The following is a 12,963-nucleotide window of genomic DNA, read 5'->3' on the forward strand; positions in this document are numbered from 1 at the left end:
TGCACTCAATGAGTGGTTTAACACGGTCTTTTAAAATGTAGGTTCTGATGTGCTCACTGTAAGTTTCTGGGCAGATGAATTAATCCCTATTTTCTCATCCATAAATTGAGATAAAAATATCTTCCTCATAGTGTTGTTGTGTGATTACACAAAGAAATTAATATTAAAATACCTAGTACTTGCCATGGTAATCATTCAACAAAGTGAACTCATGTCTGTGACACTGCAGAATCCTAACCATACTGTGCTCGTGTGAGTGGGAAATGAAAGGAAAGGAAGGTGATAAGGCAGCTCAGCATTTCTCTGTAGCATCCTTCTATTTAGTATCCATTTCACTCGAGGTAACTTTCAACTATTTCCGATTTCCTATAAATGTGGAAATTTGAAGTTAAGACCTTTGAGGACAGTCTATTAGCACTGTCAAATTCCAAGTACCTGGGAAACTTCCATACAATGCATTTGTTCAATCAAATTTACTGCCAAAATAAATAGATTCAGATGATGGAAAACTTTTATGATCATGGAAAATTCTAACTATAACCCAGAGAGGAGCATTCACCCAGGGGGTAGGGTTCACCTAAAGTGAACTGGCACAGTGGACACTGGAAATCAAACAATAATGGCAATTTTCAAATTTTCAGTTAAGCTAAAGACTTCACCAATAAACTGAGATACACTGTAGGAACTATAACCTCTAAAGTCAATCTTGATTTGCAGAAATAGCATATATGCTCTAATTTAATGTAACCACGTAAAAGACAAAGGAAAGTTTTGGAAAAATGAAAGGAAGTAAACATAGAGAAGAAATGCTCTGATTTCTCCTAGATCACATTGTAAACTCCCTATGAATGGAGATCATAGCTTCCTGTTCACTTCTCCCAGCTCTACACCTGACACCTCCTCTCCATTATCTGCCACAGTGCCTGGTACAGAAGAGGGATGGAAGGCTATCAAGAGTGTAACCATAATAAGGGCAAGCTCTAAGCTCAAATTTTTGCTCTGCTAAGATTTACCAGCCAAGACCTTGGGAAATTATTTAACCAAACTCAAACTCCATGGTCTACTCTGAAGATGAGGTTAATATTTAACTTACAAGGTTGTTATGGGTGTTAAACCAATTACTGCATAGAAAGCCCAAAGAAAACACCTACAATATAGTTAAGTGCTCAGAAATTAGTAACTCTTACTTACTGCATAAGGGAATGAATACAGAAACTTAAGGTAATGGTCTAACATACTTTGCATAGTGAAGGAATGATGTAAGACAAGATAAATCTAAAAGAGTTAAAAAGAATATTATTGATGTGTTCAGATATTTAAGTAAATAAAACTTTGGACACCAATATTAACTTGGTAATTGATATGATTAATCCTTAATATTTAATCCTCCACAGAATCTTAAAATTCGTCATGAACTTTAACATATATCACATTTTATTTTCTCAAAGGTTTTATGGGGTACATAAAGGAGGAATTGCCCTCCTATTTTAGATTAAATTGCTTATTAGGTGATACAATTTTTGTGGGAACAGAGGAAGAAATGCATTGTATGTCTCAGTGCTCTTGACATAATTGTGTATGCAGAGTACATCTTATTTTGGTGATACGTTTTTATATGAAAGCCTTTTGAACCAATTGTTAGGACTCAGCAAAACTATGGATTGTGTTAGTTAAGCTGATTCATTTCTTAATGGATATAATTATTTTACAAGGGAAAATACTGTTTTTCTGTCAAGACTGGTTAAGCTATTCTATGTATAAATGTCAGCTACATCAGTTTTGGTTAGAGGTGTGGATATTTAAAATATATGGATTAAAGAATATTCTAAAGATAATTGCTCAAAATATTGAAAACTATTCGCAGCTCAAGTGTATGCCTGCTGTGATGGTTATCTGAACATCATTAAGTACCTTTGTTTGCACTCATCTATGATTTATTTTATATTAAAAATATAAAGCCCATGTAAATTTCAAAACAATTACCAATTCTATCCTACCGATGAGGAAAATTCTCATATTCCTAAAGCTCTATCGTTTCGGTTTTACACATTTAAATTGACATCTGTAAAAGATCTTACAGCTTCTCTCATGAAAAATTTTCTGTAATCAAATATTTATGTGAGACTTGTATGCAAAATTATTCTTCTTAGGCAAAAAATACACATATTGGTAGAAGAATATGGCCAAAGAAATGTTGTTATTTTGAATGTAATCCTGAAACATCTAAATAAGCTTGTGTTTAAAATGTATTATCATTTTAATTTTTAGGAAAAGCCTGATGGCTCCCCAGTATTTATTGCCTTCAGGTCTTCTACAAAGAAAAGTGTGCAGTATGACGACGTACCAGAATACAAAGACAGATTGAGCCTCTCAGAAAACTACACTTTGTCTATCAGTAATGCAAGGATCAGTGATGAAAAGAGATTTGTGTGCATGCTAGTAACTGAGGACAACGTGTTTGAGGCACCTACAATAGTCAAGGTGTTCAGTAAGTAGCCTGCAGCAGTGTCACTGCTAAGTGGGATCGATGGCCAGTACCAGACCATGTTCTTTAGAAAGAAGACTGAACTCTCTGTAGTGTCACTATAGCAGGTATCTATATAAGGGGATTTAAAGAGATCTTCATTCTGCTCATACATACTATCAGCAAGGAAAACAAAGAGGATAAAATTCAAATTGGAGATTAGCAGTAAGGAACTAAAATGATATTCTCTGTTGCTTTGTCATGTAAAAACATCCCGAGATATGAAGTACTACTACTGATAACTAGCATGTGATCCTAACTTTTACTGACATGTACAAAGAAGTGTTGTGTGTTACATGCATACATATACATGTATTTGGCTGAATCATATGAAATTGCAGTTTTGATACATAACAATAAAATGTAAGCAAATTCAAACTATATTTTAACAGAGGTCTAAATTTTCCATGTATATATATCTGTATATATAAATATCCTACATATATTCATTTATAAATATTATAAATGTAGATACATTTCCATCCTTACCTTTAGTGGTTATTGATTTAGATTTCAAAAAGTATTCACTTCGTTTAGAAAATTGTTCTAAAATTTTAAAAACTCACCACACCCTGAATGCGTATGTGGGATACACCAAGGGGAGAAAGTAGAGTCAGGATGGAAGAAGAGAAAATTATAGAAGAAACTTGGAATAATTATTGTAGTCACTATGACAAAATTACTTTGCCTAATGATAGCATATAGTTAATGTTATTGTGCAAATAGCTGTGCAAATGAATGACTTGAGAAGTTATAATTGAAGTATTTCATCTTTTAAAACTCAAATAAAAAGTCCCACTTCTGTTACTTCAAATATTTTAGACACTACAGGGAGAAAAAATAGGTCTCAAGAGTTTCAGAATGCCAGTCTTTCAGTCTTTTTCAATTAGGGAAGAAGGTTTCACTTTACAACTTTTTTCCCTCTGCTTTCTGATAACTTCACAGTGCCTAGAAATTATTAAAATAAATAGGGAAGAAAGAAACCCAGAGGGCCTTCCAACTACAGCAAGTAACTATGGATGTTTCCTGTTTCTCTTGTAATAGCCTATGCAACTAAGTAGGTCTGTCCCTCAAGTATTTATATGGACTTCAAAGCTCCTATGGGCTCATGATGCTGATTCAAAGCATGCTTATATCAAAGGAAACCTTTGTTCCCCAGAAGAACCTTGTAAAAGCATATTACATGTTTCAGTTGATTACCTTTCAGCTTGGAAGGCGCTTTCCAGAAACCCTCCTCGCTTCTCGACCGTTTTATGAATCAAACCAAGTACCAAGTGTTTGCAGTCATGCCCATTTCCATAAAACACTCCAAACAGTCTGCATCCTGGATTTGCCTGTGGCCCATCTTTTTTTTTTTTTTTCTTTTCTTCTATTTCACTTTTATGTTATTAGAAAGATGAATTGTGCAACTGCTCAGGACACTTTTTCCAAATTGAGTAATCAGAAATTTTTTTGGTGATAGGAATAACATCATAAATAGAACCAGACATCAAAAATGACCACAGTAGCCACAGAGGTTAAGTCACAGCACTCTAATGGTTATTTATATTAGTTTGTCATTGTCGGGATTCATTTTCCAGGTGTTAAAATTTTCCTACATTGAAATAGTAGTATACAAGGGAGTTGAGAAAATTCAGATTCTTTTGTGACATTTTTCAAAACTTTCTTTGTGTATGAAAAAATGCCATACAGAAATCTGAAAAAAAAAATTCAGTTGGCTTAATTCAATAACATTTATAGGCTGACTTGGAATATAGGGAATTTCTATAATTGTGAAAACAAACACCCCACCTACCACCAGCACCCCCATACTCCCTTCTCTTTTTGATGTTGTTGAAAACAAAGTGATTCTCAGAAACAGAATTTGCATTCCAGGCTTTGGGCCAGGGAGAATTTACATAGACAAGTTATACACTCTTGAAAATGGTGTTTTATACTGGAAATCATGAAACCCTCCAAATTCAGGAAAATGAACAGCAGAGCTTATGATAAAGACAATGTTTACAAAACGCATATAGGGACTTTGGTTTGTTTTATTTTGTTTTCAATGAATTTACTTCAGGTCACTTTCTGTGAAGCAAAAAGCAGCTGTGACAAGACTTCGATTCTCTGCATGTATATATTGCAGTCACTTAAGAGTTACTAAGCCCATCAATCAGTCCTCTGTTTCCCTCTCTTGAATCACCTAGCAACGTGCACTGTGCACCACAGAATCAAGTATGGTTAATGGGAGCCAGTCTCAGATCAGGTTCCTGCTAATTGCCATCCTCATGAGCTAAGTCAAATTGTTTTTATTCAAACTAGAGCCCCTGACAAATGACCTTGCTCTCTTTAATGTAGGTTTGCTTGTTTAGTTTTAAGCTATTCCTCAGATGCAAGAAATCATACCTGTAAATCAGCCCAAATCCAAATAAGTGGCAATCTTAGTCACCACTAATCAGCTTTTTTCTTTTAGTTGAATGGCATCGAAATCAAACAGTGTTTTTATTTAGTGCACATTTGAGGTTAATAAAACCATTCAGAAACAAGTGTCAACCTATAAGGTGCCCAAAGATTTATTCTAGTGATTGTGAAAAAGTTTAAAAATCAAATGGATACCCACAGAGCCAGAAGGCTATTGATGGTGAGATGGAGCAGTCATTAAGCGAGTCACCAGGAGACCTTACTTTGTGAGATCTGCTGCTAATTTCTGACCTTGGGCAAGTCACCTCGCCAGTCTGAGGCTAAGATTCACTCCTCATCAATAAAATGATTGCTTTGGATAAGATGGGAGGTTTTCCCATTCTGTTGCTGGGATCTTCAGGAGTTAATGAAGACAACTGGGGAAGATGAGGAGCTATTTCTACTTGATTAGTGAGACTTTGATCTATTCAGTATTTAAAAGTTTTTCATGATAATTTGTTCATGAAAAAAAGAAGGCAGGAGTGGCTCCAGCTCTAAGCATCTGAAAACCACACCCTGTGCTCATCTGCAAGTCTAGTGTACTCTGGTGGTGCTCTGTGGTATTGCAGACATGGAGTCTGCTTTCATATGGACCAGTTCTTATTATGATGGGCAGTGTTTAGTGGCTTCACACAGAGGTATTTCAGAGCTTTTATTTGGAATTTAATAAAATTTAGATACCGTTTAGATACCCATTTAGATACCGTTCTCACTGCTTTATCAGAACTAAGTGTCCTCCTCCTAAAATCCATTCAATCTAAAAGTAAAATTTTGTGGGGTGTTGAGGAGGGAAGAAGCAGAAAATGATCTGTTTAACAAACGAGATCTGCACCATATGTTTCATTTTTATTATTTAACTATAAAAGATACCTTTTGCCCACAACAGTTTGCTTAAAGTACTTGATAATTTGTGAGGGGTGATTGGTGACAAAGTACTGGAAGAAGCAGTTTTGAGTTAACACAACCACTAGCATCTGCCTTCACTTGGTCTCCTCTCTTATTAAATTGAGCTATCCTCTGTGTGTTTTTGATAGTAATACTAGAACACTGTAAGTAATACAGAGTAGTTGTGCCTTCTTAATTACATTCTCACCTTGCTCTGAGCTGGCTAGCTGCCAAAAAATATACATTTTAGTAGGTTGCTGATTTTTAGATTCCCTGAAGACTAATAGCTCTTACTAGCAATAGTCTGGGTATTAGAACAAAAAGAGCTAACTATTCCAGTATATTTCTTCCTGACCACTCCCTAGCCCCTTACCACAATTTATTTCTTCTCCAGCTATAAAATCTCTTGTATAACTCTGCAGATGATATAAAACAAAAAGAAGAGGGAAAAACAAGGGCATTATTTATGATATTTTTAAATTGGCACTAATATTACATGTAGCTTAACTTTTCACCATGTATGATCAGAATTTAATGGATATTAGTGAAAACCCTACAATTTATGGGGTGGAAAGTCACTATCCATAGCACGCTAACACAGGAACAGAAAACCAAATACTGCATGTTCTCACTTATAAGTGGGAGCTAAATGATGAGAACACATGGACACATAGATGGGAACAACACACACTGGGGCCTTCTGGAGGGAGGAGAGTAGGAAGAGGGAGAGGGTCAGAAAAAACAATTAATAGGTACTAGGCTCAATACCTAGGTGATGAAATAATCTGTACAACAAACTCCCATGACACAACTTTTCCTATGTAACCAACCCACACTTGTACCCCTGAACTTAAAATAAGTATTAAAAAAAGAAAATCATTTGAGTCTTAGCATTATATATCATTGCCAAAATATTGGCACATACTACTTGTTGCCATGAATATCAGCTGCCCCATCTCCAACATGTACATGCATGTACACATGCACACACACACGCACACACACACCCCTTGTAAACTACTATCAGATTTACAATAAACATTGTAGTGTATTTTAATCTCCTTATCCTATAATTTTAAAGTACTGTAGTGTGGCCCTGTTATAATATATCTTCTAACTACTTAAGATAGCCAGAAAAAGAAAATAAACAAAGATATGATTCTTCCATTTGATAAATACTCAGTTGAGTGATTTAGAGAAATTTAGTCAAGAAGATTCAGAAGCAAAATTTGGCTTGAATCATTGCCCTTGACTAAATTACTTTAATTATGCAAGTAAATTTGTAGCATTGCTTTAGCTTTCAATTCTATGCTTGGTTATGAATCCTTGGAATCATGTTAAGACACAATTCACATAGACTTTTTTTTTAATGCTTTGGAATCAATATACAATTTTGCTAAAATAGTACATGTCCTCTTTTATGGTCCTCCAACTAATATCCATCAATTGTTACGACCTAATATAGGGGAAAATTACATACAAGATACATAGTTAATATATAGGGCTTGAAACAAACATTTAAGGAGAAAATGGCTCAAGAAAATGAATTAAGTAATACCATTACATTCACAACACTCACTGTGACCCTCTTTTCCAAATAGAAAGATGAATCATAAGGTAAACAGGATTAAACTTTAAACATCCTTTCGTCAGTTTTTCCTATGGTTACTACAGTTTCATTTCATTGAAACAGTAAGGGATTTTATAAAGCATTTATGGCAACAAAATACACATGACCATGAATAAAGGACCAAAGATTGAAATACAAAAGTATTTATGATTATGGGTTCTTTGATAAAACATCACAGGGTTTACAAAGCAAAGCAAAGGAATACATTTTCCATTAGAGAAAGAGTATGTGCACAACAGTCTTGATATTTTACTTTGGTGAATTGGAAAGTAGTGAAACTTGGCAAAGCTACCCACCAAATCTGTGTATTTAGAACCCAAACTTATGGAGAGATTTTCCAAATATCGCCACATGTTCCAAGCATAATACTTTTGAAGGAGAAATTAAGAATATTTTGACCTACTTTTTCTGTTCATTTTGACTCTAGATTGCCCACATACATTAATTGGATATTTTATATCTCTTGAATTCTCAGAGGATTCACTAAATAACTGATTTCAGCTTCCAGAAAACTTTAACTTATTTACACCCCAAGAATTTTCTTTTTGTTTAAATATTTCAGATGCATTCTTCTCTCAAATATATTAGATATTTACCTTTTTAAAATGGATTCCAAATAAGATTCAGTGTTTCATCAATAACTCAGTGTTGCAATTATGAACATTCATAACATTCTATTAAAATAGAGATAATGTCAAGGTTTACTCTTATGTGATAGACCTAACCCCCATACAATAGGTTTCTGAGAAACTGGTGTCTATTTTGAGACACTTTTTTTTCTTGGTCAGCTTTTTATCATTTTATGGGCACCATCCTACCAATCAGGTAGCCAACTGTCATTACTAGTTTGCTTTAATATTAATCATCTCTGTTGTATCTTTCTATTTTTCTATATTTATTTTTTTCTACTGTTCTATCTTGCTTACATTTTGTTCCCAATTGGTGTATTTGGAAACTAGAAATGATGACTGTGAAAATTGTATTTGTGGAATTATATTTCTAGAATTAATAGTAAATAGGCCCTCTTATAATTAAAGGGCATGAGTTCAACACATGGGAGGATTTATTATTTTTATTCATTATTCTAATATCTAATATAAAACATATTTATGAAGAGGAAATTAACTCTAGATATTAACCTAAAGAAGGTTACATTTGTTTCTCATGATATCTAAATATATCCATGTTGCTAGCCCAGAGACAATTTGTCATTTTCCTTGTTTTCTATAATGATCTGGGGAAGTAACATGTCTAATAATTGAATTCCAAATTGAGTAATAATTATACAAAAGACAATTTAGTTTAGTTTGGTAATCAAAAGTATTAGGTGGTAAACAATAAGAGTATAAAAGAAAAAGTAGCTGATTGTTTTAATACATTTGTTTATAAGAAAATAGAATAATTTTGGTCCATGAGACTCACAAAAATCAATGACAGTGAGTCAGTATACTTTTTGTTTAAACTAATTGTTGGAGCTATTTAAAAAGTTCAGAATCCATCATTGATGGAAAATAGCAGCTAAGAATAAAAGAACTTAAAATCAGATTAAATAATCAATTGTTGTTGCAACTTTTGATCAATTGCTCTTGAAATCTTTATTTAAATTTATGCTTCTTAGAACTTTCTACATTTAAAATGTTTCTGTCCATCATCTCAGGTTCCATATTTGAAAGATTTCCCCACATTTATACTTTCATATTGTGACTTGGCTTAAGAGGTAAAATTAGAGATATTTCAGAAATTTGGGTTTATAAAATTCTTAACTTGCTTTCTATTTCCCATGATTTTAGAGAAGTGTTTCTCAAACTTTATTGTGCCCAAGAATCCCCTAGAAACTTGTTTAAAATGTAGAGTTATGGGATTTTTTTCCAGGAATTCTGATTCAGTAGGCCAAGTAGGGCTCAGAAATCTTCATTTTAAACAAGTACCTTTGTGATTCTTGTTCATGTAAATTAATATCTTTACTTAATGAACTGGAAGTTGTTGATAAGTAGGAAGTGCTTGTGGTAATCAATTAGAGATAATGTATCCTATATAGGACATTAGCTTCTGTTTCACTATCAAATCCATATTCACTATTTATAAAGCATTCAGAAAGCATTATCAATATTTTAATCAAAGGAATTACAAGCACTGAAAATAATATTTAAGATAATAAATATTTGAAGGGCATAGGCCTACAGATTCCCTAAATCCAGATTCTATAATGAAATCTGTTATTCTGTTGCTTATTCTTCTGTATTGGGTAAATGAATCATTTTTGCTCTAAATCAAATCACAGAAGTCCCTTTTTTCTTACATATATACTTAAAATCTTTCTCTGCTTAACTTTAGAACAACCATCTAAACCTGAAATTGTAAGCAAAGCACTATTTCTCGAAACAGAGCAGCTAAAAAAGGTAAGAATTGTTTTTGATTAATACCTTTACTTAGCTGAGTGTTGTAAGTGCCTTCTTCTGACCTTAGATGCCAGGACAAATAAGATGGGCTTGGCTCTTGCGGAGATGACAGTGTTGCAGGTACCAATCAGAAATTATGCACAAGGCATAGAGGGTACGCTATTCTCACAGTCTCAGGTGACGATGGAGACACCAAGGAAGGTGGGGTCATTTCTAAAAAAAGGATTCTTTCTTATTTGAATTAATGGATTGTTTAATAGAAGTGTGAAGCCAGTTGGCATGAGTCATGCCTGTAATTCTAGCAGTATGGGAGGCCAAGGTGGGAGGATCATTTGAGCCCAGGAGTTCAAGACAAGCCTGGGCAGTATGGCAAGGCCTTGTTTATAAAATATATGTATATTTTAAGTTAGCTGTGCATAATGGCACATGTCTATGTTCCCAGCTACTTGGTAGGCTGAGGTGCAAGGATTGCTTGAGCCCAGGTCAAAGCTGCAGTGAGCCTTGTTTGTGCCATTGAATTCCATTGTGGGTGACAGAGCAAGCAAGACCCTGTCTGGAAAAAAAAAAAAAATAGAATGATGGAAGATGACTAGGTTTTCTCCAAGCCAAAGGTAGAAAGGGCTTTCCAACAATACTAAATAATAGAATGTGAAAGAGAATGGCGTGTTTGGGAAACTGGAAATTTTGGCGTTGATCAAACTGGGTTCTAAGACAGAAAGCAAGAAAGGATAGTAAGAGATCAATCTGGAAGGGCAAAGGAAGGCTGGATCATGACAAGCCTTATATACCATGTAGGGAGTTTGGACTTTATTCCACTGGCAAATTAAGTTACTGAAAGATTGAAATAAAGAGGTAAGATCAGATTTGAACAACGCATTAGCAGAGATGTGAAGGGAAGCTGTACTAAAGTGGGGGACAAGTTGGAGTTCCATGTTGAATAATAATCTCACTTTCAGTAACTAAAATATCAGAATTTTCCTTTGTTGGGAGGTGGAAACTCAAGTCCTAAATTCTTTGAGTCAGACTAAATTTTACTGCTAAAATCATTTGATGAATACCAAATATGAACGTTAAAACACGTTTAAAGAAAGTGAGGGGAATTACAGAGCACGATAATATATATCATCTTGAAACAGGTGTTGTATGAAATGAGAGGCAGCCCTATTTTAACACCAAATTATTATTCCATATGAAGATACATGATTCATGGTAATAGTCAATGTTAACAGATTAATGTTATTTGGTTAATGTTAAAAATGAATACTGTCAAAATGAATTTGGCAATACCTTCAAATAAATGTGATTTTATAATAGTGACAGCATCTATCGCACATTTAAAAATGTGCAAAACTGTATTTTCAAATACAGTTGTTAAAAATGTCTTAAAATTACGTTGTTTTTTTACCAGAGAGCATATATTCAGTCTTTTGTCAGTGTTGGAAAATAAATGGGTCAAGTAACTTTTGGAGTAACAGCATTGCCAGACTTTCTGGAGTTTCCAAATTGACAGGCCCTGATTGAACCAAAGTAATCATACCATTGCCTTTCCGTTTTGCAGTTGGGTGACTGCATTTCAGAAGACAGTTATCCAGATGGCAACATCACATGGTACAGGAACGGAAAAGTGCTACATCCCCTTGAGGGAGGTGGGTATGAAGCCGGGGGACAGGGAGTAAATTCAGAGGACCTATTCTGGCTTCCTTTTTTTCTAGGTATTCTTTAAACCAGTGGTCTCCAACCTTTTTGGCACCACGGACTGGTTTCATGGAAGACAATTTTTCTTTGGGCAGGGGTCAGGGGATGGTTTCAGGATGATTCAAGTGCATTACATTTATTGTGTACTTTATTTCTATTATTACATTGTAATATGTAATGAAGTAATTATACAACTCACCATAATGTAGAATCATTGGGTGCCCTGAGCTTGTTTTTCTGAAACCAGACAGTCTGATCTAGGGGCGATGGAAGATAGTGACAGATTATCAGGCATTAGAGTCTCATAATAAGCATGCAACCTAGATCCCTCACATGCACAGTTCACAGCAGGGCTTGCATGCCTATAGGAATCTCATTCCACAGCTGATCTGACAGGAAGAGGAGCTCATAATGTGAGCCATGGAGAGTGGCTGTAAATACAAAAGAAGCTTCTCATGGTTGCCCACCACTCACCTCCTGCTGTGTGGACTAGTATCAGTCCTGAGGGCTGGAGACCCATGCTTTAAACTATCCAGGATCTAAATACGTTGCCCTCTTTTGAGCTAAGACTCTTATGCTTGGTTACTTTAAGTATGTACTAAATTAATACGTGATTTTTAAACATCATTTTTAGCCCTTGTACAGAAGAATCAAGAGCAGAGAAAATAATTTCTGTATATGGTATGATCTAGAAGTTAATTAAAGTGAGTGGGAAATAGGATTCCAGGATTCTATTTCTGTCTCTGTGATTCATGGTTTCGAAAAGACATCTTACCTCACTACATGTCAATTTTTGCTCCTGTTAAATACAGTTAGAAGGAAAGAAACACTTCTCAAAGGTGTTGTGCTGTTTAATTAAGGATTGTGATTGTTAGATGAAAGATCCAGCCATCAGTGTTCTTTATTTTCTTCAGCGGTGGTCATAATTTTTAAAAAAGAAATGGACCCAGTTACTCAGCTCTATACCATGACTTCAACCCTGGAGTACAAGACAACCAAGGCTGATATACAAATGCCATTTACCTGCTCTGTGACATATTATGGACCATCTGGCCAGAAAACAGTTTATTCTGATCAGGCTGTATTTGATATTTACTGTAAGTAATTCAATATATGTTATTTAATGTATTCAAAATAATATTCAAATGCTATTAATCTCCATAGGCCCAACCCTATTGCTCTTTAAAGTTCTGCTTCCAGCCTGTACCCCAAAAATGATGGCACCCCAATTAATCTCTTGCTCTTTAGGAGATCGTAGAATGAATAAACATTTATCCATCCTATAATATCTTTCGCTCTCTACTTTTTATTTATGATTAGCTCTTCTGAATTTCTTCTGAATTTAAGTTCTTAATTCTTAATTTCTTCTGAATTTAAGCTCTTCTGAA

General features: G+C 34.6%; 1 protein-coding gene across 2 annotated transcripts in view; it reads left to right on the forward strand.

The window, feature by feature from the left end:
• ALCAM (activated leukocyte cell adhesion molecule) overlaps nucleotides 1-12,963 on the forward strand; it is a 214,525-nt gene that overhangs the window by 158,867 nt on the left and 42,695 nt on the right. For both annotated transcript variants that reach the window (XM_017530604.2, XM_017530606.2), the window contains exons 3-6: nucleotides 2,269-2,488; nucleotides 9,816-9,880; nucleotides 11,439-11,526; nucleotides 12,490-12,672. In XM_017530604.2, coding sequence (XP_017386093.1) covers nucleotides 2,269-2,488; nucleotides 9,816-9,880; nucleotides 11,439-11,526; nucleotides 12,490-12,672 — 556 coding nt within the window. The remainder of the gene's footprint in view (nucleotides 1-2,268; nucleotides 2,489-9,815; nucleotides 9,881-11,438; nucleotides 11,527-12,489; nucleotides 12,673-12,963) is intronic.

The sequence above is a fragment of the Cebus imitator genome, unplaced genomic scaffold (genome assembly GCF_001604975.1).
Source record: "Cebus imitator isolate Cc_AM_T3 unplaced genomic scaffold, Cebus_imitator-1.0 Scaffold67, whole genome shotgun sequence".
Lineage (NCBI taxonomy): Eukaryota > Metazoa > Chordata > Mammalia > Primates > Cebidae > Cebus > Cebus imitator.